The sequence below is a fragment of the Rhinolophus hipposideros genome (genome assembly GCF_964194185.1).
Source record: "Rhinolophus hipposideros genome assembly, chromosome: 10".
NCBI lineage: Eukaryota > Metazoa > Chordata > Mammalia > Chiroptera > Rhinolophidae > Rhinolophus > Rhinolophus hipposideros.
In genome coordinates this window covers 36251437-36279275 of record NC_138056.1, presented here as the reverse complement: position 1 = coordinate 36279275, position 27839 = coordinate 36251437, and the positions used below count along the sequence as shown (strand labels likewise).

The 27839-nt window shown below is 35.2% G+C and overlaps 1 protein-coding gene across 3 annotated transcripts in view; it reads right to left on the bottom strand.

Annotated features, from left to right (window-relative positions):
* Positions 1-27839, bottom strand: part of SOX6 (SRY-box transcription factor 6) — a 588685-nt gene that overhangs the window by 338606 nt on the left and 222240 nt on the right. For all 3 annotated transcript variants that reach the window (XM_081063954.1, XM_081063955.1, XM_081063956.1), the window contains one exon: positions 16145-16385. In XM_081063954.1, coding sequence (XP_080920080.1) covers positions 16145-16381 — 237 coding nt within the window. In that variant the 5' untranslated portion in view covers positions 16382-16385. The remainder of the gene's footprint in view (positions 1-16144; positions 16386-27839) is intronic.

The window sequence follows — 27839 nt, the reverse complement described above, 5'->3', positions numbered from 1 at the left end:
GACATATTGTACATTAGCAGATAATCTTAATTTTGTTATATGTGTGCATAAGGGTAAATGCAGCCCCCCACAGACACACAAAAAATTGGAAGATATAGACCAAAATATTTACAGTGATTTCTAAATGGTGATGGTATTATTGTTAATTTTTGTTTCTTTTGTTTGTGCTTATCTGTTTTCTGTAATTTATCATTGATGAACATATTGTTTATATAATAAATAAAAACAAAAATATTTTATAAAGAGATGCTTGGAGGAAATACAAAAATAAATTTAAGAGAATAAAATTTGATCTTTTTGAAAATGTCTGGAGAATTAGTATATTATAGTCTTCCTATACTGAACCGAGGAAAAAATAACCAAAGTTTCTTGTACTGGTATTTCTGCAGTTGAGAGCTCTCAAATAACATTTTCTAATAAATCTAATTATTTAAAAAGGAATCCTGTATTAGCTAAAAATCTAGATCCTCATAATTGTCTCCTATTGTTTCCTGTTTGCCCTTAAGATACACAAAATCAATTTACTTCCTCTTCAGTATTAGAATTGCTCAAATATCTTAAGGGAAGCATTAAATTAATAGTCCTTTTCTAGGTGAAACTCCTCCAGTTTCTACACCCATTTTTCCTTTGACATGGTTTTCAGACCCTTTGTCTTTCTCCTCTGATACACTCTAGTCTCTCTGAGATACACACTGTCCTAAAAACGTACTGCCAAGAACTGGATACCAAATTCTGCATCTGCATTTTCAACAGGATGAAAAGTAACACTGAGGTTATGTGGCTTCTCCCATGTCACACGGATAGAATTGGCAGAGCAAAAATCTAAATGTAGATTTTCTGAAACCATATCCAGTCGTTTTTCCATTCCACAGGGCTATAATAAAATCAGTTATCTATTGTTACACAAATAACAATAAATAAAATTAGTTATCTATTCTTGTATAAAAAGCACCCTAAAACTCAGTGCTTAAAAGAATAATAATGTTTTATTATCTTTTATGGTTTCTATGGGTCAGGAATTCAGGAACATCTGGGCTGGTTGGTTCTGCCTCGAGGTCTCTCATAAAGTTACCGTTAAGTCAGTGCCTAAGGCTGGAGTCATGTCAAAGGCTTCTGCACTCACAGATGTGAACATTTCAAAAGCTCAGAGCTGAAGTCTGGGGTTCCTTGGACAACTTCTTCTGTATCTGTGTGATCTCTCCACATGATGTTTTCTTGCCAGCATGTTGGCTTCAGACAAGCTGGACTTCTTCCATGGTAGTTTAGGCCTCCAAAGGTGCATGTCCCCAGAAAGAGCCAGATGAAAGCTGTATCACTGTTTCTAACCTAGTCGGGGAAGTCATGCCGTGTAACTGTCAATGCACTCTCCTCAGTAGCAAGGCACCAAGGCTTGCACAGTCAAGGGGATGGGAGTTTAAACTCTGCCTTTTTATAAGACGGAGTTATAATTAGATTCTCACATAGTTGCTGTGAGAAATGAGTAATGTGTAAAGCACTTTGGATAGTACCTATCAAATAAGTACTCAATAAATGATAACTACTCTTATTATTAAATTCAAAAGTCCTTTGAGCAGTTATCCTTTGTTTCAGTTTTCAATTCTGAAAACACAGTCATAATAACCACTGGCACCATTTTTAGGTTTTTATTAATACTTGTTCATATAAGTGGAATAATAAATACTGTCTTCAATATCAATGTTCAAAAATCACTCTTTAAGGAGCTGCATGAATCAACTTCCCTTCCTGCTGCACAATCTAACTGTAGAGACAGAATATTATCTTCTCTTACCTTTTCCTCCACCCATTAGCAAGGCTGCTTTAAATGTGTTCATTCTAATTGTATTATATATGTTGGCATTTTTGTTTTGCTTTTTCATTTTAGTTATACTGCCTCTCTAATTGCAGCTTTATCCTCACTCTACTCTGCCCTCCCTAAAGATAAGATTTATTGAAATACCCAATCATAGATTTGTCCCTGATTTCTGACATTCCCCAATCGATAGCAAACATCTGTTTCCTTAGGCCTTACCAAAGCCACTCACACAAAACCCAAATCCTAAAAAATGGTTCTTTCGAACACTCTCTTACTGAGACATTCCATGGTTCTCTACGGTGTGTACTCTCCCTACTGATATGACAAAGGAACCCAATTTGTTCAACTACAGCTGTGTTCCTGGTAGTCTGTTCATGAAGGGAATTAAGGGAAGCAATGTCTGTAAAGAAATTAAAAACAATAATAAAACCAACTAAAAGTTGTTTTGTTTATTTTAAATCACCATGTACTGGCAACTCAACCATGTTTGTGATTAATATATTAAGTTATATTATACATATACTATATGTGTATTGCTTTTTCTCATTCCCCACTTTAAACAATGTTTTGGGGGGGTTTTGGATGAACCAAAAGCTGCCTGCAACTGTGCTCTATGAGCGGCATTCCACTATAGTGTTATTGAGTGACAGACAGAAACGGCTTTCTGAATCTAGGTTCCAATAATGTCTTGCTAACAAAAGAAATCTAACCTTTTTAATATGTTGAAAACTAAATTGCTAACATTTATAGTTTCTTTCTCAGAGGAAAAAGTATGTTTTTCTCTAGTTCCACATTTTAAGGAAAAGCATTGGTTCAAAAAAGTTTATATAAACTACTGAGTTTGTTTTCAATTACCAACAATTTATTCCTGACAAAAAGATCATTTGCTCTAATAGTGAGATAAAGTTTATTATGTTTCCCTTTTATTAAAACTGATACTTGGTAGAATATATTAAATTTACATAACATTCTCAAAGTTAGAATAACATCATGCCCCTTTATATTATTACTACACTCTTCAATAACAATAAATGTATTCATGATGTATAATACAGATTTGTTACCAACATTTGCTAAAACGTCATGAATCCTAAAGTCCAAGAGGAGAAAACATTGCTTTTAAAATGTTTCTTTGATTCAAAGAAAAAAATTATAAAAGATTTTTTAATGGCCTCATCGCCCTGTTATTTAATAAAGGGAAGTAAATATAGTGAACAGAGTAAATACAGAAAAAATTTAAAGTCCTCAAACTTGTCAAGTTACGCACATAGAAAAGCTTTGCATCATCTGTACACTATCAGGCTCACATATAGAATCAAATCTCAAGATTCAACAGTACTCAAAAATCCAATTGCTACCCCATTTATACGTAAATCCCCTGTTCAAGTAAAGGTGGTATAATAGTTAACAAAGTATAGGATCTCTGGGCCAGATTTTCTACTTAAATCCCAGCCTTTCCATCTACCTCCCATATAACTCCAGACAAGTTAGATAATCTCTCTGTGCCTTAATTTCCTCAGCTATAAAATGGGAGTGATAATAATAGAAATACAGAACCTACCTAAGTGTTGTTGTGAAAATTAAATGAATTAGTAAAACACTTAGAACAGCACCTGTTACATATTAAGTGTTTATTAAATGATGGTGGTAGTAGTGATGGTGGCTGTTACAAATTCCCTGGCAAGTAATATTTTTGCCTCTCCTTAAATATCTCCACTAAGAGATTTAGCAGCTCTTCAAAGCAGTCCATTCCATCTTTGGAGGGTTGTCAAACATTCTTATTTATAGGAATATGAATCCTACTCCTTTAACCCATGGAAACATTTAGAACAGCAGCACTTTCAACACACACACACACACACACACACACACAGAGCTATGATAGCACACTTGTATCTTTTGGTTTTTTATGCAAAATACCCGTTTTCTTCACTTCTTCCTAGGATGTGGTTCAGCCACCTCGATCATCGTCCTGAGTCTGTTCCAATTTGTTTCTTTCTCTCTCTTAAAATAACAGCGCCCTGAACTGATGTGCTCAACATGGTCTAAACAACTAAGAATTAATCACCTCAAGGATATCATACTCTAATAAAGATCTAATGCCATGGGACAGGCAGCCTCACAGATGACAATACTTTGTAACTTTTCACCAATGGTTCCATTTCCAGGCTAGGCTAAATAGGCTAAGACAAATTTAATCCTGAAACCAAGAAAGTTAGAAGTAGCAAAAGACTTGGTGATTATAGTCCAAATTTTTAACTTTTGAGATAAGGAAACTGAAGCCAGGAGACAAAAAGTGACTTCACTAAAATCACAGAGTAAATTAGTGGCAGAGATGAATATAGGCATTCTATGAGGTAACATCCTTTCCTCTATATTATATTTCTTTTAAATAACCCCAGGGAAAATATTTTCACTGAATCAAAAGAACATATTTTTGCTGTTTGGTTGGTTGTTGTTTTTTGTTTTTGTTGGTTTTTTGGGTTTGGGGTTTTATATATATGTATATTGGCATATATATAATGGCATATATATGTATATATATGGCATTAGGGAAGAAAGAGTACGATTATGCAGAAGTTAGACAAGTTCTTCAAGAATTTTCTATGCATGGAGCCTCAAATAATTCCATAGAGCTTTGTTTAAGAAGTAACTGTTTAGTGTCAAGTTTATTCTCCATATGCTCTCCTCCATTATAGTTGTTTTCCTTTCTTCCCTGTTTGAGAGACACCAGCGCACTTAAAAAATTAGATGCGTGTCTTTCATATATAACCAGCAGAGCAGCTAGTATGCTTTAAGTGAATTGAAAGCTATGGTGGAAGCTTAAATTATATGTACATCACAAAGTCCAGATATCGGCCAGGTCACCCATTTGCATAAGCATCATCCAAATGAGAAATAATGAAGAGATCTTTGAGGTAGTGGACAAACCTCAGACATCAGAATTAAGAATCTGAAGCAAAGGAGGAGAAGTAACCCCCCCCAGCCCCCACTACCCTCTACTGAAATAGGGAAATAGTCTTAAAAATAGGAAAGTCAAGGTACCAGGGACCTATTGTATGACACTAAGTGTTGGTAGGGAAAAGGAGTGCTTGTAGTATGACACAAGTAATCTGTTGAAATGCTGTTTAATCCAGTTTCTGGGAAACGTGTCCTTAATTCAAGACAGAAATTGGGGGCTTTGTGGGGGAGAAGATTCTATAATCTTTCAAGGGTATGAGTAGTGTCAGTGAACATAGAAAATAAGATATAAAACTCTTAGGAAAAACGCAAGGTAGTTGTGACCCACTAGGAGAAGAGGTAGCAATGAGGCCCCCAGAAACAAAGATAGATGTGATTATTTACCCATGTCTTGGGTATCTATTTTAAAATGATGAGGCTGGAGTCACAGAAACTCCAGAGTATGCTCTTCATACCTCACAAATCTTAATATTTTAAGTAAAATTTTAAGCCCAATCAAGGTCTCTCAAACCCATTTGTTCCTTAATAGATATTCTGCTCTACTAACAGTAAAGTCCTTTCATGGCCCAGTTTGCCTGGAAACAGTGACTAGAGAGCAGATTGCTCTGAATGTCATACATGCGAAGCACTTGTGGCCACTCTGTAAGCGCAATCATCTCTTCTCTTCACTGAGCTCCTGCCGTTAAGTATAAAACAATTACCTAGCTATTATCTATCTATCATCTATCTATCTATCTATCTATCTATCTATCTATCTATCTATCTATCATCTATCATAATCTTTTTCTATCTCTATCTCTATCTGTATTTACATTTCCAGGGAAAGGGAAGCGAGGCACCAAAATGTCACCAATCTATCACAAAGCGGCAAATAGAAGTCTAATTCTGTCATCAGGTGCCCCCAATGTCTGGAAGATGTGCATTGCTCTATCTGAAGAGAACACACAGCCTTGGACAATGGCTTAGTTACAATCATGGAGGCCACGCTTGCTCTCTGGAGGTGTGAATTTTTATTTTTCTCTCTTAACTTTCAAATACCCCAAAACTCAGATTCAGACTAATTTCTTGTTCTACTGTGTCATTCCTCATGGATCCAAGAGAACAGCCAAAATGAGAGCTGAACACTAATCTTACTGCCAATTTCAGAAAGCAAAACAAATAAACTACAATCAACTTCACATACAAAACACATCAGTATGAGAACAAAAAAAATGAGTGCTATCGTTGGTAGAAGCGTACAGGTACAAAATAAGTTAATACTACTGAAGGCTTAATATCAACTCTGAATTCAAGAGCAAAAATGTTCTCAATTTATTCATGGATTACATTAGCTTAATCCTGGCTAAACAGTGCTTGTGGAAAAAATTACTAATTTACCACTGAAACTAATCAAAAAGTTCCTAAGTAACAGTAATCGCCAAAAATGTTCTAATTCTTTGTGTTTCTAAGTAAACGAATCTCTTCTATTATACTACCATAATCTATCTATGCTTGAATGAGAGCACATTTCTTCCCAGAAGTTTGATGAACTTGAGAATATTGAATTCTAGGTACTCTCAGAACACTGGCAGGGAAAATAAATCAGAGTTAAATTATAATGAGAGTAAAAGTTTACAAAATAATTTTCAATCATTTTATTAAATAATGCTTTCCATTTTCTAGGTGCTAATGAACTATAAAGAAGATAGATGAAATGCATAAATATTCATTTCTAATTTTTACCTGATTGTAAAATTTTATAAGCAAAGGTTTGTAATTTACACTGTGGATTTGAGAATGTGGTTTACAAAAAGATATATTATTGAACTCAGTTTGCATCACCTAGAAAAATAACGCCTGGAGGTCATGGGAATGTAGCAATACCAAAACAATATTTAGAAGGTTAATAGTATAAAAAATAAATATGGCATCACCTTGAAAACTATATTAACAAAATAAACAATAGTTTGAAGTTGTTCTTCTTTGAAAAGGTTACACTTCTCCTGGAAAGCATGGAAAACTTCTTATTGCAGAGGACAATCAAACAGTGGGATAATTTGCATATCAAGGTAATTAAGGCACATTCGTTAGATGCGTTCAAGAAAGATGAGATATGTCCCTGGAAGTAACAGAGTAGGGTCTTTCCTGCTTAATGCAGGTGTTTTAACTCAATAATCAGAGAAAGCCCTTTCTATCTTATCTCCAAATGAATGAGGGGAGCAGGATTTGTTATATAAAAGTTACCTCTATGGAAAGCAATCCTCTCCAAATTAAAGAAAGTAGATCTGGGGAAGTGAAAATATAATCTGTAAAGAAATATGCTTTCTGTCCAGGCATCACCATCTTATTCATGCTAATCTAAATGGACCTTCAGATTCAGATCTTATTCTAATCATGAAAAGTTCAAATTAGTCATGTAAAGACTGCATGCTATATAATATATGCATTATATTTTCTACATGTTACTTAGAAGCATTTCAGAAATGTGCATATTTCTTTATTTCAGTTATCATCTTTCATTACAGTGAGGTACCCAGATCATCAGTGGGCAAGAAGGAATTCTAAATAAGAAATTATACATTATTCAGAACCACCTATAGACTGAAATGTGCTTTTGGAGTTCTGCTTTAATCAGAAAGATATCGGTGTCCCAAAATCAGCATTCATTGGCTAATACGAACCAATTATGACAAGAAGCCTACTTTAAAAAATACTTTTACTATGTTTAAATGCCATTTGAATCCATGAGGAAAATAAAAGCTGAGTGGTATAGGCCCAGTCAATCAAACTGTTCTGCTAGATTAGATCATACCAGATATTCTATCAGCAATCAAGTCTTATTTTAAGTAATTATCAAAAAGTAACTTTCCCTAACTGTCTGGAAATGCTATGGAGCCCAAGCTACACTTTGGTCATGAAGGAATATTTGCAGATGGATAGGAGACAGGAAAAGTCCAACCACCGGCATCACTACGAGATATGCCCTAGCAGCCTATTGGCGAAAGAAAGGAAAACAAAATATTTATGATCCATAAAGGTATCACATGCAAATGAAGCCAATTAGGGGAATACTGGCCGAACCGCAGAAAAGATGATCCTTATGAACATAAAAGAAGGTTGTACGTTGTAAGTGAATGTCGGTGATGGAGTTTAAGAGATTCAGGTTGCAGCCAGTGCTCTGCAAACTCCAGTTACTGGAAAAATTAAATAAAAACAAACATGGCATATCCCATCTCCTTGAAAACATTCTGTATACACAATTTTATTACACTGGGGGGGGGGGAATGAAAAGATACAAGGATCTGATTTTCCTGGAACTGTCAAAATCTCAAAGAAATGCAAAATGTCTCTGCACAGAGGTAGCGAAGTACTGGATTTTTATATTTTGGCAGGTGCTCAGTACGCAGCCCACATAATCACATGCTGATGATTGGAGTGTGTTAATCAGCATGCATACCTGATTCCTTCTTGCCCAAGGGGAAAAGCCAAGGATCCCAGAGCACGCTAATGTTTCTACTTGTGATAAAAGTGTTGATAATATGCTAGGGAAGTAAGAAAACTTTTCCAAAAAGTATTTTAGAAAGGTGTATTATGTTATTAAGAATAATGATAAAATAACTCAAATTTTCATAAACATCGAAATATTTCCCAGTAGCATATGAGTAATCATTTTGTTTCATTTATACAAACCAGATTTGGGAACTTTTTCCCAATAAGCATTATTTGAAAAAACAGCATTTTTTTAATAGCGGGAATGCAACAGTGCATTCAGGGTGTGAAAATATAAAGGTGATCAATATGTTAACATTCGACAACATTAGTTGTCCATTTCACTATCCACATGACGCAATAAAATATGGTTTTATTTTTTGGTTCAAATTTTAAGTAAATTTCTGTCATCAAATTTCTGAAATAGGTTTAAGAAGAGACAGTACTGTATACCGTATTTGCCGGCGTATAAGACGATTTTTTGGCCCCGAAAAATATGCCTCCAAGTGGGGGGGTCGTCTTATACGCCAGGGACACTTCAGATAGACTGCCCATCGTGCTTGCCCCGTGCCATAGTGGCCTCCCGATGCCCGCCCACTTCATTCCACATACCGTTCAGGCATCAGCAGCGCTGCTGGGTGTATGCTCGGCTGTTACGCGATTTTGCTGTTATGCGATTTTACCACACTCGCAAAATCGCACACAGCCGAGCATACACCCAGTATGATAGCGCAAAATCGCGAATCGCGATACCATACTGGGTGTATGGTCGGCTGTGTGCGATTTTGCGAGTGTGGTAAATTCGGGTTACCGTATATTTCTTTACATATGCATTGAAGATTCGCGATTTTGCGCTATCATGGTGCCTGTTAGAATGTTGAAGAGCTCGCACTTGCGCACTAGTGAGGTCCCAGGGAGATGCTGATGCAAGGGTGGACCAGACTGCTATGGTGACAGGGCGGGCAAACAGGGAGCAGGGACCAATCAAATCAGGCTTTGTATACAGCCAACAGCCAACCACAATACTGCACCATTGTACAGTACAGCATAGAAAATGTCGACCAGTCAAACCCCTATCATCCCTATCATGGCACCAGCCAAAAGAAAGAAGTATGATGCAAATTTTAAACTGAAAGTTATTTGGTGTGTGGAAGGTGTGCGGAAGAGGGGGTAGTCTTATACGGCGAGTATATAACAAACTCTGTATTTTGAGTGGAAATGTTAGGGGGTCGTCTTATACGCCCAGTCGTCTTATACGCCAGCAAATACAGTACTAATAAGTTTCACATTTATAGAAAAGGAGAAATTTCCCACAAGGCTTCCTAGAGAATGCTGTTTCATGACACGGGGAGAGATGGACATTTTGACCTTGTCACCAGAAGTCTAGGTTTGAACTTTGCTTAAATAGAATGAATTTCCAAAATCTTAAAATGAAGGAGTAGTAACTAAATTGCTTTAAAAATCTAAACCTTGCTAGTTTATGGGTGTTTTTTCCCCCCAGTGCTTCGTAGACCAATCAGTTACCAAAAAGATGTACATAAACCTTGCCTTGGGTATTAGGACTATAAATTAGTTAGGACTAAGTAAACTAGTGGGTTTCCCTACACTTTCTAAAGTACAGTCTCGATAAAAGTGAGGAAATAAATTTTATTCAGGTGCTGCCTTCTATCTTAAATGATTAAATCTTACCCGAAACTGTCAACAATTCAAGTTTTTAAAATCTTTTAAAAGACAACACAATTAGAAATCTTCTAAAAGTCTGTCACAACATAGAGCATGGCTGAGAAGGATTAAATCCTCACCTAAAATTCCTGGACTATGTTATCATGTAATGAAAACAGTTCCAGTCCCTGAAATGGTACAAAGTCCACACCAGAATTTTTATGACTCCAAGTGAGCTACATAAAACGCTCCAGAGTTGATTAGCAACTTCATTGGACTGAAAGCCAGAAAGGCAGAAAGGAGAAATTCTTTGCAAGCAAGAAAGTATTGTTCCCGACAGTTATTTATTAAATATCTCAACATGCCGATTATTATTTTCTTTCAATTACAACAAAGGACATTATTGGCACCTTTTATTTATAGCAGAAAATGTATTTTTCAAACTTTTCTAAAAGATAAAACTCACTCCGGAGAATTTAACTAGATCTCCAAAATAAGGAGTTCTGATATTCTGGGGCTCAAAGTCCAGCAAGGTTATTTCCACTTAAGTGGACTAGTAGGTAAAAGCCAGATGCATAGAATCCCATTATGGCTTCAAACATCCATCCAACCGTATAAGCATGCATGTGAGAGCACACACGTGCAGAACGTCCCACCTACGATCTGTTGCCATTTTTTGGATCTTGTAAGAGATATTGTTGATGCCTTGCCCAAATCCCCAAGACCTACCACAGAAGTATAGAGTGCCCAAAAATGTATACATGTTTTAAGAAAGGAAACAACTGTATTAAAATTGTGATACTCAATATATACCGATAACAAAAGATGAATACAAGCCATGTGTATCCATTTTTCTGGCACCCCCGGCCGGTATCTCCCTCTTAGGTAAAAAGCTTCTATTCTCGCATGGGACCATTCTCTGTCCAGGAGCAAGACTACTTCCTATCCTTTCCCTGGTCTCAGCAACTTTATTCTTGACTAAATTCCTGCCCACATGTACATTACTTAAAATATACGCTTCACCCTTTGTATGAATTCTGTCTTCTTCAGAATCTATGGGAACTCTTCCAAGGATAACCTCCCTAACTGTTCACTCTTCCACTTACCATCCAACTCGCACCTGCACTACTGCAACTTTTCCTAACAGGTGTCCCTGGTGTTACCTCCCACAATCCATTCTCTACATGGAAGCCAATGTGATCTTTTAAAAACATAAATCAAATCATGTTAGTCTCTTGCTGTAAATCTTCCAGTGGCTTCCTCTTGCACTTGAAGTCAAGTCCAAATATCTCACTGTAGCTTGTGATGCACCCTAGTATTTGTCATCTTCCTGCCTCCTTGATTTTATCTCATACCATTCTCTCCCTCACCCATTCCACTCAAGCGACTCTATTGCTCAAACATACCAACCAAAAGGCGTTTGCACTTACCATAGACTCTGCTAGCTGGGTGTCTTTCCCCCAGTTTTTGCATGTTTGGCTCCTTCCCGTTATTCTCATCTCAACTCAAGTGTCACCTCTTCAAAAAGACCTTCCCTGGACTGTTTAAAGTAGACATCATTTCTATCACATTTCCTTATTTGATTTTCTTCACTGCATTTATTATTGTCTGAAATTCTCACTCTGTGAAATATCTTTATTGTCTGTCACAATACTAGAATTTAAGTTCCATGATAGCAAAAATCTTATCTATCTTATTCACAAGAAAGTCTCTGTTCCTGGAACTTAGTCGACACTATATACTCAAGTAACCTTTATCAGGTAATTACAACACAATACCACATGCTGGTCACTAACCAATACCACAAAATGTTCCTCCATGTTTGTTAACACTATAAAGAATAATACACTATACATTTTTTCCATGAAAAATGATGTGAATTTATTCCTGCCTAACGCATCAATTCTAATGGGAACAAAAACATATTGCAGGGGACAGTGGCAATATTCCTTTGCTAAAAAGGTTTCATTATGGCATCATAATGAAAATAGTAGTGATTGTACATAGTGAACAAGGACAGTGAATTCTTATTTACACTAACTTTTCAGCCTTTAAATGGACCTTGCCAATTAACACAGCATACTAAATTTAAAAGTGAACATTTCGGTGTCCATAATACAAGTAATTATAATTAAAATCAGAGTCAAAAACTTGGCTATCTCAAATTGGCCTTTGAATGCCAATCTCTAAAATTTCGATTCTCCTACTTTGTTTATGCCATAATGAATTATTTTCCTTGTTTGAAACTGTGTGGTCTCATATTTGGTTGAAGTACCACCTCAAAATAATTAATCAGAATTTTCACATTTAAAGTTTTTTTGTTTTTTTTCCTAATCAGGAAGTGGGGATTAGCAGAACTTCTCAACTTTGTCTTTGCCCTCTCTTATAGAAAAACTCCTCTGTGGTCTTGATAGTTCAAAGTAAAACCCTTCCTGAACCCAGTAGATAAGAAACTTTTAGTGCCTGTTTCTAACTGTTTGTGAGTGAAGGCCATCACAGAAAATAAATAACAATGGAAACTGAATAAGTGCTGACAGAATTTTTGTTGTTTTTTTTTAGACTTTCTTAAATTTATTTCTCCACAACTATTTTATGGAGTTCAATTACAGTAAGTAATGGATATGATCCATTGAGGAGAACTCCCAAGTTTCACTTAACTTCATACGAAACCTTTTGGACTTCAAATTTATTTGAAAGTAGAATGAGGTAAAATAGTTATTAAATTTACTTTAGTCACAGTCCTCCACCTCAACACACACACACACACACACACACACACACACACACACACACACACACACAATGTAGGTATGCAGGATGGCCCAGAAACCTAAAATCCTTCTATTGGTTTTCTTTCCTGTAAAGAAAAATTATTTGGTGATATGATACTTGCAATATAAGTCATTACAGGTCTGATTGTTACAGTTGTTATACAGTAATGAATCTATCCAATGAAAAGGGAGCACACAGGGAATTTCCAAATGCAGCTGCTACTTCCCATTTGTTAAATCCTTTTATTATACCATATAAGTACACAGCTGGGAAATACTATAGAGTGGGAGTTAAAACAAAATATTTTGTCTTCCAGACATTCAGAATATACAAAAGGTCCAGTGGAAAGCAATGTTTGATATCAAAAGAGAGTGAAAGTTTGAAAACATTTTCAGAAGGAATGATTTGTTTTAGATTAATAAATCACATATTTGTAAACGTAAACTATTTTATACTACCATAAATCTCATTTAATATAAATTTGGTAAGCAAATTATTAATATCTATTTTTTGACAAAATTTTAGATCATATAACTTTAAGAATAACTCACCAAAGCAATTTAGCACTTGCCAAGATACACACAAAATTTTACTAATAAAAATAAGCAAAGTGTTCTCTAAAGAAGTAAAATTTGAACTGTATTATTCTCCCTCGATCTTTATTTTCCAGTTTAGTTATTTTTATCTGTCCATGACTGTATTTGGCATAAAAGCAAAAATGTATCTTGAACCCATCCCTTCTCTCCTGTTGGATTACACACTATCCAACCACTATCCAGCCACTATCATACAGCCACTATCATCTCTTAGCTGAACTTCTGAAATAGCCTCCCACCAGGTCTTCCTCCTTCACTCTTTCCCTTCCATCCACGCATGTTATAGCGAGAATTACCTGTTTGAAATAATCTTAAACCCTTCAATGCTTTTCCTTTGCACTTAGAATCAAATCTCACTTCCATAATGTTATCTACATGGTCTGGTTGGATATAGCCTCTACCAATTTTTCCAATCATATCTGATGCTACATTGCATCCTCACTCATTACACTCCAGCCACAAAGACTATCTTGAAGTCCCTGAAACTCAGCTATATTTTTCTAACCTTAAATATGTCATTCCCTCTGCTATTTTTACTCTTTCCTCTATTCTTTGCCTGGCTAGTTCCTATCATCCTTAGGTCAGAGGGAGCATTCCTATTTATCCATTCTAAATTAGGCTTATCCCATTATGTTTTCACATAGCATTCTGTTCTTTTTCTTCCTAACACATATCACAATTTTAACACACATTACAATTATGTATTTATGTATGTATTTTTATTTAATTTCTATTTCCTCTCCTAGATATAAACTCCATGAAGGCATCATCATGCATGTTTTTTCACCACTCTACAGCCAGCACTAGTAGAATGCTGCACCCAGAGAAGGTACTACATTAATATTTGTTGAAATAAAAATAAAACATAGCCTTAATATCTTGCCAAAAAGCCAGTCACAATGACTGGATATCTATTGCATCCATGGTATCTTGGAGGTATGAGCATAAAATGAACCACTGAAGTTCAGTCAGAAAAACAAACTTTTCCATTGCTCTGTGTGTCTATTTTTCTGCCAATACCATACTCTTTTGATTATTGTTGCTGATACACTGTTGGTGGGAATGCAGATTGGTGTAGCCATTATGGACGGCAATGTGGAGATTCCTCAAAAAATTAAGAATAGAATTACCATATGACCCTCTCTTGGGTATCTACCAAAAAAATCTGAAAACATTTATCCATAAAGATATATGTGTTCCAATGTTCATTGCAGCTTTATTTATGGTGGCCAAGACAGAAGTAACCAGTGTCCTTTGATAGATGATTGGATAAAGAAGTTGTGGTATATATATACAATAGAATACTACTCTGTGATAAGAAAAGAAAATAGTGCCATTTGTGACAACATGGATGGATCATGAAATTATAAGGCTAAGCTAAATAAGTCAGACAGAAAGAGTTGAGAAACATGATTTCACTGATATGTGGTATATAACACTGAAAACAACAAAGGAACAAGACAAACAAATGAAGAAACAAAAACTCATAGACACAGACAACAGTTTAGTGGTTATCAGAGGGTAAGAGTGGAGTGGGGGTTGTAGATGAGGGTAAAGGGATCAAATATATGGTGATGAAAGAACTGACTCTGGGTGGTAAACACACAATGTGATCTATAGATGATGTAATACAGAATTGTACACCTGAAACCTATGTAACTTTACTAACAATTGTCAACGCAATAAACTTTAATTTAAAAAAAAAGAAAAAAGAAAAACAAACTTCTAGTCTTGCTTTTTTATAACATCTCTCTTCCCTCTATTCAAGGAAAATAAATCTTTCAGTGGATTTAATTTTATAATGATGATACCCTTTGAATCTAAAATTAGTCTAGAAAAGTCTTATTTTTCTTCCAATCCCCTACATCTCACCTACGCTCCAGAGCACTAGTTATGTCTGCAAAATCATCTGAAAAAGAAAAGTGTATGTATCCATCAATTATGAAATCAAGTCTTTGATTTGGCTTTGAAACATTAAGCATAGAGCAGGAATTTAAATATGTTATTAGTAGTGAAGACATTTTAAAATATTACTTTATTTATTACAAAATAAAACTTTGCCTAATTACCCACTTAAAATATTTTTCATTAACCAAAAGTTAATACTAAATATAAAACACAGTTTAAAATTCCTAAGCAAATAAAATATGCTTGGGTTTTTTGGTCACTTATAGACAGTAAAAAATTGAATATTTTGGCTTAAACTAGACACAGTCACTTGCAATGGTTTCTGTTTTGATGATTAAAGGTGGAATTTAACATGGGAAAGCTGGCTAATACACTGCATGTGTTTGATGTTGTTGTTTCTACCTTTAGGCGAAACGCCTGCAGTCTGATTAAATGATACTTGAGAGCTTTGCATGTCCTTTTGAAATTAATATATGGTCACATAAGTGAGAAAAACATTATTATAAATCAAGAATAACCATTAAAAATGATAAATACCCACCTTCCCTCACTGAAGATGTATTCACTATATGACCTCATTCACACAGACATGTTTGCTCAATATAATTTTTCAATATTAATACACAGTCACACTTTATTTGATCATACCTATTCTGTGCTATTATCATGTTCACCACCTTAAATTCAGAGACTGCAAGAATAAGATAACGAAATCCCCTCCAAAATTAAATTAAATATCTTCTGGCAAGGTGACCTAATCATGGGCAAAACCAAAATCACAAACCATTTTCCAGTTTTTCTAAGTGACTAGTATATTAATAATACATATATGGTGGCTGTTTCATGACCTGAACACAAATAACTCTAATGCTAGGCCTTTTGAGTTTTTTTTAAAACCCCTCTTTGTGATGAGGCCATACTAACGGACACACTCAGTGACACCGGCCAGACTGTAAAAGCTCACCATTCTTTGCTGAGACGACAGAACGCTGTCCCAGTCGGCATCTTGTTGAATGGTATTGACAAGTGTGGGTAGCTCCTCAGAATGAGGTTTGTTGTGCATTATGGGGTGCAGAGGCAAATGGGAGGCCACATGTTGATCACTGCACTCTTCCTTTTCCCTTGAGGTCAAATCTTGGGTCATCGCTTCCTCTCCATCAGCTGCACAGGCAAATGGAGAGGTGGCTTGCTTGGAAGACATTCTTCTGCAGAAGAAGGAAACAGCAGGGATTAAAAAGGGCTGACAACGACCCAAAAACATAAAATAAAATAAACCATCCCTTACATTTGACTAATCTGGGAAAAAGGTAAACTCTCTAACTTCAGAGATGTTTATGATCTAAACCACTGAAAAAGGACTCTTATTTCCCCTTTGCTTTTAACTCAGCAAAGCTCTTCCCAGTAATGGCTGCCTACTTTCCCTCTTCCCAATCCACACATGAAGTTTCTATGGAATAAGTTTTCGTGACGTAGAGTATCTGTCTGTGTGTTTTTCTTCCCACTTCTCCCAACTAGATTATAAGCTTCTTGAGAGTAATTTGGTTGGTGTCTAGCAATGAAAAAAAAAAAAAATTGAGTGAATGAACTGGCAGATGAGCCAGTTTGGAGGATGATTTGTAAGTACAAACATCCAAATTTTGCTTATGCTTATGTAGGAACAAAAGAAGTCTATCTAAGAAAATATAATCAGAAGAGTAAGTAATCTAGGATGGAAGTCCTAACCAAATTTGGTCCTGACTTCTTAGTTTACTCCTTGTATTATTTATGAGTGCTAGGCCTAACAGTTTAGTGTCAATGTGATCCTTTTCTAAAGACCTTCAAGCTGTGTCACTGCTGTAATTTAACTTTTAAGTGACATATTGATTGAGTGGCCGATGATGTTAGATTAGTCTGAAGGCACTTTTATAACATTTGAAGGAGTATATGAAATAACTATGCCTCTACTTCATATTAGGAAGTACACTTTTCAAAGCATTTACTATGATTCAAAGCATTTACTATGAAAATAGTACAATTCCTACACTACATAATAGTTTTAAAACTCTTAAAACAATTATTGAACATTCATCTGTTTCCACAAGCAAACATCAACTACATTCAGCACAAGATCTCCATTCTGTGCTTTCATATGCAATCAGAAAATCGGGATTATTAAGCAGAATTTCAAAACTCATATAATATCACTTTATCAAGATGATTTTCTCAATAAAGAAAACATTCCAGTAAAATATTTAGAAATAAAACCACCAAACGTTTCAACTTAAAAGAAGAGGCAATTGAATATTTTTTCTAAAACTTTATGTCATTTTTGGTTTATAGCATCTTTAGCTCTAAAACTGCTGTGTAACGAAAGGAATAAAATCTCCACCTTAATTGCTCTTTAACATTAATTGATTTCATACCATTTTTAAAAAAATGCACAAATCAGTTAACATAGGAAACCACATGAGCATTTTTCAAATTAGCAAATCATTAACTTGCTAGTACTGTTTCTACAGACAAATAAATACTGATTAAAGGGTCTAGAAATCTGAGATTAACAGTTAAATTTACAAATCTGTCACATGCTTTCATGAATATTGCAGTGAAGGAAATATCAAGTGCAAAGAAAAATAATTAAGTTAATTCCAATTTAAACAGTAGTTTTTATGTAGCAGCCCATGTTTCACATAGGATTTAACAGCTAATGCTAAATTTCTCACAATTAATGAGGGGGCTCAGATTTAGTATCCTAGAGTGAAAAAAATTAATATAAGATCAGCTAATCTAATTATGCACAATTCTAAATAAAAGTATTACAGGCTTTTGAAGTGCTCTGAAACATATTAAAATGCTGATACCTACTTATAACAATCATTCTACAAATAAGAAAAAATTCATCTATTAGGCTTGATACTAGAAAATAAAATGGGGGAAGGAAGTACAGAAGAATGTCTATATTTCCTTTAAGAAGAAAGAGATAACATGTTCTAAAGAGCACTATATCAAAGAAGCAGAAAAGTATATTCTTGACCAATTTGTATCAGTACTAACAAATGGACAAAGGTATACACACCTAGGGAAAACGATACCAAAGGATGTTTCTTTGTCTACAGGAATCACTCTAGAGCTTACTTCACTGGCCTCATAAATACTATGGTAAAACCAAGCAAATTATAACTGTTCTGCAAGTTTATCAAGAGCTTGCCATAAACAGCAAGAATGTTTTCATAGTTCAGATAATGACAGTACCAATAATGTAATCATTCACATTAAACACAAAAGAGTGAATTTACTGCTGCTTTTTAAAACAGCTAAATACAATTGGAAGTCGTAATCCAAAACTCAGAGAGCCTTTAGCTCCCCAACAAACATCCTCTTATTATAAAGTGACTTGGCTCCTTCTAATAGCAATATCTGTGATTGTTGCTTTAGTATAAATTAATCATGACACAAAACGCAAAAGTCTCTTAAGAATAATTTCAACTATAAACTGCATCAATGAACAATAGTGCACAATCCTAATTAAACACAACCATGCAGCTGTAAAAATAGACTAAATCTGTCCAAAGCTATGAGTTGAGTTTAAAGGCTGGTTTGTTAGAGTGTTTTCTTAAGGAAGGCTGGGCCCTCAGTCTTAATCAGCCAATAAATTATTTCCTGCAATTACATTAAATAGAAAATTATCTTCAAATGGGGAGTGTTAATTGAAAATCAAAATTCAGGGGGAAGTTTAGAAATTACACGCTGAATACAATTAGTGAGGAAAGGCTTCACCTCTACTTCATCAACAGTCTTCTGGTGATTCCTCCAGTGACCATTCAGGAAAGCTACATATTTATAACATCACACAATTTGTCTTTTATTTTGCACCTACAAAAATCAAGGTTGCAAATAGAAGATAGGCTGCCAAAAAAAGAAAAGCAAGATTAAATCTGACTGTTCATCCTCAGTTCACACCATCATTAGGGAAAAGGAGAGGGGGGTAGTAGGACAATAATAGTTAAGAACCGTAAACGTCATACTCAAAGTTGAAAATCCCTGGCTTTAGCAAAAGAATTAATACCTTTTTGTTCCAAAAATAGTTTTGTATATTACATTTTACTTAAGTTTTTTTGTGTTTACTATAGTTCTCAAATATGTTGTTAGCAGAGATGAAAGTGATTTTGTTCTTTCAGCTAAATATGGATCCATTCTGGGCATTTTCTTCAGATAAAATTGCTGGGATTGTTTCAGGTTGGTTTTTCATTGTTGGTTTGTTGTTGTTTTTATTTGGGGTGATGGTTTTGTTGTATTTTTTAAAGGAAAGTGTACACAATTTCTTTTTAATGCACAGTTTATTAAATAAGTCTTAGATTTACTTTGTATTAGATTCGATTTACTGATAATTTTTTGCACAATTACTTCATTAAAGAATCCTCCAATTTACTGATTACATCCTCATTCATTTCATTTCTTTATTTTTAGCTTTCCCTTCTAAAACATTTTACTAGACCAACTAAACAGTATTCTAGAAGCTGCAAAGATACTTGACTTTGGTAATGCCGTTATTATAACCATTACACCATGGCTACCCGATTTTAGAAACTCAAATCAAATATACACTGGTTTTAATGTTTTATAATGGCCCATGGAATGCTTACTTTTATTTTAATGTTCATATCAGTCATTTTCCATTACAAAAACTTTCACCCCCCGTGTATTAGGACAGTATCTTACTTTAGCTGCTGCCATATATAACTAAAGAAGCAAAAGAATCAAAATCCTTGTGAAAATGGTCAATTTCTATGTGACTTGACTTTGTTTTATTTTTGCACTATTATAACTTAAAAATCATTCCAATGAATTGTTTTTTTAATTTGTATTTTTTAAAAAAATCTCCCTAGTTATACCCCCTGAAAACAGGAGCTTATAATGGAAGTGCTGACACAACCCTAACGAAAGCAGCGCAAATGTTGCCGCTATAATACACAAAATCAAGTTCTATTATTCTAAACTATCCTCGCTCATGGGATTTTTCTTTACTGTGCTCCCAGCCAAACTGCTGAAGCAGGAAAAATTTAAATGCAATCAAATGCGCCCAATTCTACTTTACTAGAACAAGTGTCTACAGTGGTACAATCTTAAAAGGAGATGCAACAGATTTGTTTGGTGTTTTTTTTTTAACTGTTTATTTATAATACAGTGCATTGGAGATAAAATAAAAGAGGAAATTACACTCACATGGTACCAGTGTATTGACTACACAGAGTACATTATAATCAGAGAGAAAAACTACATTGTCAACTTATCACATTGGTTAAACAAGATGGTTTTCTGGGGCATAGCTATTATCAAGTAAAACCTCTGAAGAGAATTACATATCTTTGGGACACATAAAACTAAATTCCCATCATGTGTTCCCTGAGTTTGAAATGTCTCTGCCCAGCAGATCAAGTGAATTCCCAGCATGCCAGGCCATTGGAAAGAACTTGAGGGCTTAGGAGTTGGGGGAATGAGATTGTCAGAGATAAAGTCTCCTGTAATTGACAATGTTTTCTAGGAAGTCAGTAAGAGTGCCTCTGCCTCTAGAAAGAGGATAATTATTTTACTCCAAAAACCTAGTATAAAATCTGAATGTTTAGGCCATTACAAACCTACTCAGGCAGTAAATTTACTTTATGTCCTTTAAGAAGAAATAAAAATTAGCTGGTCCAAGACTTTATAAAAAGGTGAGGAATGGATATCTACACATTAAGTCCTCTACACCTCAGAAAATATAGTTTCTAAAACTTTAAACCTTTCTTATTTGATGTTTTTTTATTAAGAACGGGTATTTACATATGTTTAAAAGTTAGGATTATTTTAAAACAAGGTTCTCACAAGGCATAACCACTCAAAAATTACTTTTTTTTTTCTTTACTATTGTTGGAAAGAATCCATCTCTCAACTATCGTTTGGGACTTCCGTAACGATCCAAAGGAGCCACTGAATTTATTAGAACAATATTTTTAATCTGATTTTTTTAAAATGTTTTCATTACTTCTAAGATTATTATCAAATGGCATTCACTTTTTGGGTGTGTTACATTTATTCAAAAGGAGCCCTGTTTTGAACATAAAGCGACATTTTAATAGTTGGTTTACTTAAAGAAAAAATTAAAAATTCAGGCCAACGTTCAATTTATTTTTGCAACTGAGCCCCAGGCTACCAAGGTAGACTTATTGCAGTCAGATAATTCACTGTTAATTTAATGCTGCAATTGATCTGATACTGAGAAATAAACAACTAATTTTCCAAAAATATAACACAGTGCCTCTCATTTTAAGGAGCATGAGTAACAGATATGTTCAGCTGCCAAAATGCACAATACCCAGGAACACCTACCTACAAAGGACACCAGTCCACCCAGCCTAGGGCAAAGAATGATTTGAAAACCTTCCTGTACCTCTAATTCCCACGTTTAAGGATATGGGGGGTAAGCTGGGGGGAGGGACCATGATTCCAGACATTAAAATGAAGACATCCCTTTTAAAACGTTTCCTGCTTCATTCGGATAAAGCCTGTGGGTTGTTATTGATTCCTTGTATTGTTTTATCCAGCACTCTCTCCTCTCCCCCCTCAAAGTTCCCTAGGCTCCGGCCAGGTTTTTCTCTCTCTCCCATCTGTTTCATAAGCAAATGACAAAATTTAGTGACAAAGAAGGTAACTGTTTTCAGAGCGACGTTGGAGAGTTAAAAACCAATATCTTTTAAAGTTTGTATGTAGTGGCCCTTTCAGAACATATATGGTAATATATGCAGATCTAATGTCTGTTAGAAGAAAACTCACTGATCTGAGATAGCTGTCAAATCAATAGAGACGAGGCAAGTGAAATATGCTGGAAGCCCTTGAAGTATGTCTAAGAAGTGGCTTAAATTAATGAATTTTGACTTATCTAAGGCTTCTACTTTTTCACACCAAAGCACCAAAATTGTCTCCAAAGGCCTTCTGAGGTTCTTACAAAACAGGGACTACCTGGAACAGATTCTTCTCAAGTCATCAAAGTTTGTGTTTCTACAGTTTATATTTAGCTGACAATATTGCTGTCACTTTATATAGCTTAACACTGTTCTTTGGACTAGAGCTCATATGTCTTGGAATGCTTTGACTCATGAATTGTTTCTCCTGATAATGTTACATCACGTAACCACCTCTGTCTAATTGGTTAGTATCTGCTGGAAGAGGCAGGCAACGAGCCTAACGACGGGCCTGCCTGCCTGACTGCCTATGGAAAACCTATAATTATTACATGTGTCCCTGAGTATCCAGTTTCTTCCCAGGATCAAAACAACTTGCCTTCATGTAACCTCTCCCTATACGCTTGGTCTCATAGAAACAATATTGAATTTTTCTCACAGATTATCTACCAGTAACGTGTTGGGAATCTTTGCTTTGGAAAGCCAGGTCCAAAACACATAAATAAAACCAGTCACTTAACAATAAGGGCAACACCAAACAATAGCTACTATAAATATACACTAACTTAGAGGATTTTAATCAAGCACAATGACTATAGCTTAACTGAAAGAACTCAATGTGGCTTGAGTGAAAGAAAGCTGTCTAAAACAAGAGAATGTATTTAAATATGTACACTTTGAGTCTCCTCTTCACACTTTGAGTCTCCTCTTTGAGTCTCCTCTTCACATAGAATGAGAACCACAATTGTTGAAGTGAATACCAAACATGTCTTTGTCAGCTTGAAATCAACCCACTACTGTGGAAGCCCAATTATAGGATATCTTATCCAATTATTAACAAAAATTATAAACCAGAGCAATAGCTTCTCAGAGAGAAAAGGTAGGAAGTTGTCACTGCATACTTTTCCACTACTACCTTTTTTGCACTTTTTAGTTTTGCCAGAAAAAAAAAAAGAAAATTGATACTATGTAGACTGTTTCAAAAAAATAAAGGCTCACATATGGTGACAGTGAACAAAATTATATAAAGAAGCTAAGATCTGAGGTTCTCCTTTAGCTAAATAAAGCGATCCAACAATCCCTCTCTTCCATGTAATGAAATAGGGTATAAATTTCAGGTTACTATCAAACAGGAGGAGGAAGGGGAAGAAGGGAGAGAAGGGGGAGAGGCCAGAGGAGGGGGAGGGGCCGAAGGGAAAGGGAGGAGAGAAACAACTGTGGCTTTGCAGTTCATTTTCAGTTTGTCTACTTAATGAAAACCTCATTGTACAAGCTTGAAAACCGTTTCCAGCAGGCAAAGTATTTCTGATTCAGCAGAGGTTATACAAGCATCAAAGCAGTTAAATATAGGTGCCAAGCCGCATTGCCAGGAGCTCTTAGTACTGTGAGTTAGTGTTACCTGACAGCTTAGTGAATATAAAATTACTTGTTTCTCCAATTGAAGACAATCAAATTGTCACCTTCCATTGTAATAATGCACAACTAGTGATCAGGAAAGTGCAAACATAATTACCATGAAGAAAACAAAAAATCAAATCTAAATCTCTCCACAGAGTAAACACATCTATCTGGCTTCCCCCAAAAAAGAGTGCATTTTAATCCCGAATGCTATGATGCAATGTTTATGTTATTTAACAGTGAGATTTATTAGTCATACATTAAATTAAAATGAAAAACAACAAGAAAGACCAATTCATAAAAAGTGAATACAAATACCAATAAGAGCACTACAACTTTCCAGACAGGGTACAAGCCCTGCAAATTATATCACTGCCATTTGGCCCGATAATGTTAAGTGTATGTCAGCAGTACATCCATTATAAAAACCACGCTTTCAGAGATTTCTTTCTAGACTGGAAATCTTTCTGAAGGTTGAAAATACAGGTAGGATTCCACCTCAAAAGCTTTTGTCTTAATTTTTCCTTAAAAGAAAAACATTATTCTTTATTTTTGTCTTCTAAAGTAGCTTGTATTTTCAAGGTTGAAAATTCACCTCACAAAATTGATTTAGTATCTCTACCCAAGTTCAGGAAAATAACCAAGCCTAGGGTACATGTCCACAAGTATTGAGACACTCAGCATCTGGAATTCTTGTCCAAATTTGGTGGCCAGATTGGCCCACTATCAAAGTGATTTCAGTAACCCAAAGCTGGGTTAGTATTAAAGCACTGAAAATTTGACATGGTTCTCCAACACCCTGAAGATTCTGAAGACATAAATATAGATGTTGCTTCAAACAAACTGCTTTTAGTAAAGTGATTTTATATGTAACTCAAAATTTAAAGCATTCAGATTTACATCACTTCTTCTAATATAGCAAAAGCTATCTTTCCTAGTCTCAAAACACTCGTAACATAAGGGTTTTCTTCTTTCATTAATAACATCTTTTTACCAGAAAAGTATATCATACTTATAGTTAATGCCTGATATTCCATTTTTACCTGATATCTCTGTTCTAAATAATATCATTTATCATCCTCTAACAACAATAAAAAAATGGCTCAGGTAAGGGAGAGGGGGAAGAACTGCACAGAGTGAAAGTAGAAGAAATTAGGGACCATCAGCAACATCAGATTCCCCGAACTTGAATCTTTGCCTATAAATTCACACATTTGCAATTGGATATATCATTCCTAAGAATCCTTTATAAATCTGAATCGGCCAATCAATCTTACATTGCAGTTCTATGCCTCCATTTTACCAGGGAAAGGTGATCTTTTTGAAGACAAGTTTAGATGAAGACATGGGGTTGAGTTCGTGGTTAAAGCAGAAGCGGAATTAGGATGGGAGAAACAGGAAGAAGGGAAAATCCAATCTAGTTGGAAGCCTTGTGGTAATTTGGGATAAATTTCATATCATTAAGAGAAATCTGGATATGAGAAATACAACTGTTTTAGAAAAAGATCTTTTTCCTTCGTATTGACAACTTTCAAGTAACATAATAAAGTTTTATTTCAAGAGACCCTATTTATAAGCTTAACACAATAAAAACCTCCCAGTAAAGGGGATGTGATCAGTGGTTTTTTAACTTCGATGATGGGTAACTTAATACACTCCTAAATTTATGCCCCTACAAAATGTTCCTTACAATATATTAATAATAAAAAGTGTCAGCAAGAGGGGGAAAAAGGAAACCTGTTGTCAAAAAATGTCTTCCAGACCCAGGGATATAGTACCATAAGCTTATAGTAAGTGGAAGAAAAATATAAAACTTTAAAAGGTTTTGTATTACATATAAAAAAGAAGCTTATTCTATATATCCCATGAGGATAAGGATCATATCTGTCTTGTTCATTCCTGGATCCTCCAGTCCCAGTATAGGCCACAACACATTGAAATCAGAGAGAAGAGATGAGCAAATAGTTGAGTTTTTTTTTTAAAGTTAAGGTGAATAGATAATCACAGAAAATACCACTCACATGGTAATGCTACCAACCTAAACATTATTCTTTCTATATTATTCTTTCTATCAAACATCTCATTACCTAACATCTAAATCATATGATTTTTACATCTATATCCCCAACACTGAGCTCTCTCTCATTTCCCTGAAATACAACAATCCTCAAATGACTGCTAGATATTTATACCAAAATGTACTCTACTATGTCATATTCAACAAAGCTAAAATTAGATTCATCGTTATTTTCCTCAGCACCCTCCCTCATTCACACTCAGAAGAGCACCCTCCTCAGAATCACCAAAGTGTAAAACATCAACCTTGTATCCATCTCCTCTTTTTAATCTTGCTTCTCATGGCCAGCCTGTCTTTAAGCTCCATCAACTCTTCCTTAATAATGTTCCTCAAGCTTGTACCTTCTTACCGTACTCACAATCACCCTCGTACAAGGCTTTATTACGCTTCATACCTAGACCCTTGCAACAGACTCTAAACTGGTTTCCCTCACTTCAGTATCTGTCCCCTCGAATCAATCTCACTGCCACTCCCTTTATCGGGACTCTCTTGATCAAGAAAAATCAGTGGCTCTCCTCTGATGGTGGAAAAAGTCCAAACTCCTGGCTCTGGCATTCAAGACCCTCCATCCAGATCTAACCAATCTTTCTCAACTTATCTTCTGGTCGTCTACACTTTAACCTTCTACTCTAACTAGACTGATACACTCAGACCTCATTTATTGCTGCCTCCCAGCCTTTGCTCTGTCTGTCTCTCTCTGATCCCTTCACATTGCTTTCTTATCACTAAGAAACCAATGAAGACTATTCCAGAACTAAGATCCACGCCTCTTTTAACCACTTGTAATAAGTGCTCTGAAAATTTATTTTTTATCTTACTCGTTCAACACTTAATGCCTATTTTTTAAGTGTATGATACCATTATATTTTTATAAGTAATCCCAACCACAGTACAAATTTTTCAAGGACAAGAACAAAATCTTAGGCTTTGCTGTGTTCCCACAGAACCTAGAACAATATTTTGCACAAAGAAAACAATAAATGTTGGCCCAATTACTTAAACAGTATTACATGAACAGGCAGAAATAAATGTAGGGTGTTATACTGAACCAGAGGATTTAAAGTAAATCTGCACGTCATATGGTTTTCCCGGACTATCTCCTCTTCTCCCACCTCTTGGCCAATTACATTCATTTCATAATTTAAAAGTTCTACATATTCTACGGCCAAAAAAAAAAAAAATCATCAATCTTTATTGTTATAAACATTTAAAAGATGGATAGATGAATGAACAGACAGGTGAATGGATGGATATGATGGATGTATGGATGGATGAATGTTGGAGAGACGGTTGAAAAAAACACATAAATAGTAGAAAGTACCAGTTCCTATGCTGAGCACAGATGCATATGTTATTTCATTTAGTTCGAAAACAACTCTAGGTGTTAGACGTATCATTAGCCCAGTTTTAAAGATAAGAAAACCATGAAAATAATTATTTGAAAGACAAAATTAAAACTTGCCTAAGGTCATATCTAGTAAATACAGAAGGCAGAATTTAAACTCAGGTGGTCTAACTCCAGGGACGATGCTATTTGAACTAATGGAAACAGATAGTAGGTCTAAATTAAACAGATTATTAACTATTTTCAATTATCATCTGAAATTTACTTTACTAATTTATACACATCCTGTATAATTTTATTTTTAATATTCCAGTTAGTCTAGATACTCATTTACTCCAAGCTAGTCAAAAGATTTGCTAGCTTTACTTTTTCCTTCCTTTCTACTTTCTGGGTTGGAGGTATTTAATTACTGGTTAACAACTATAAACATAGGAGGGGGGAGGGAAGGGGGAGAGAGAGAGAGAGAGAGAGAGAGAGAGAGAGAGAAAGAGAAAGAGAGAGAGAGAGAGAGGAGCAGGTAATTCTTTAAACCAACTCATTTGACAGTGTAACAACAAAATTGGTTACAGAAGTAAAGCTATTGGCAGACAGGCCCCAGTGGTTCACTGTAGTTTTTATGTAGTAAATTCTATAACAAATATTTGTTGGTTGTTAACTATCCATGCTTTCCCTAGCAAGCTCTTTCTGGTTAGCCTAAATGATCAACACTTAACTATATTCTTACACAGACAATTGTGAGATAAGATAAGAATGTCACTGCCTGTTCATTTCAAGGTCCAGAGAAGTATGAGATCCCATTTCTACCTCCCAGCTCTTACCAGAGAAGCCACAAAAGAAGCCTCAGATACAACTGAAGCTGTTTCACTACAAAAGTCAGTGTTGAGGACAGTCTTGAGGGAAAACAAGAAGAGGTACTTGAGCA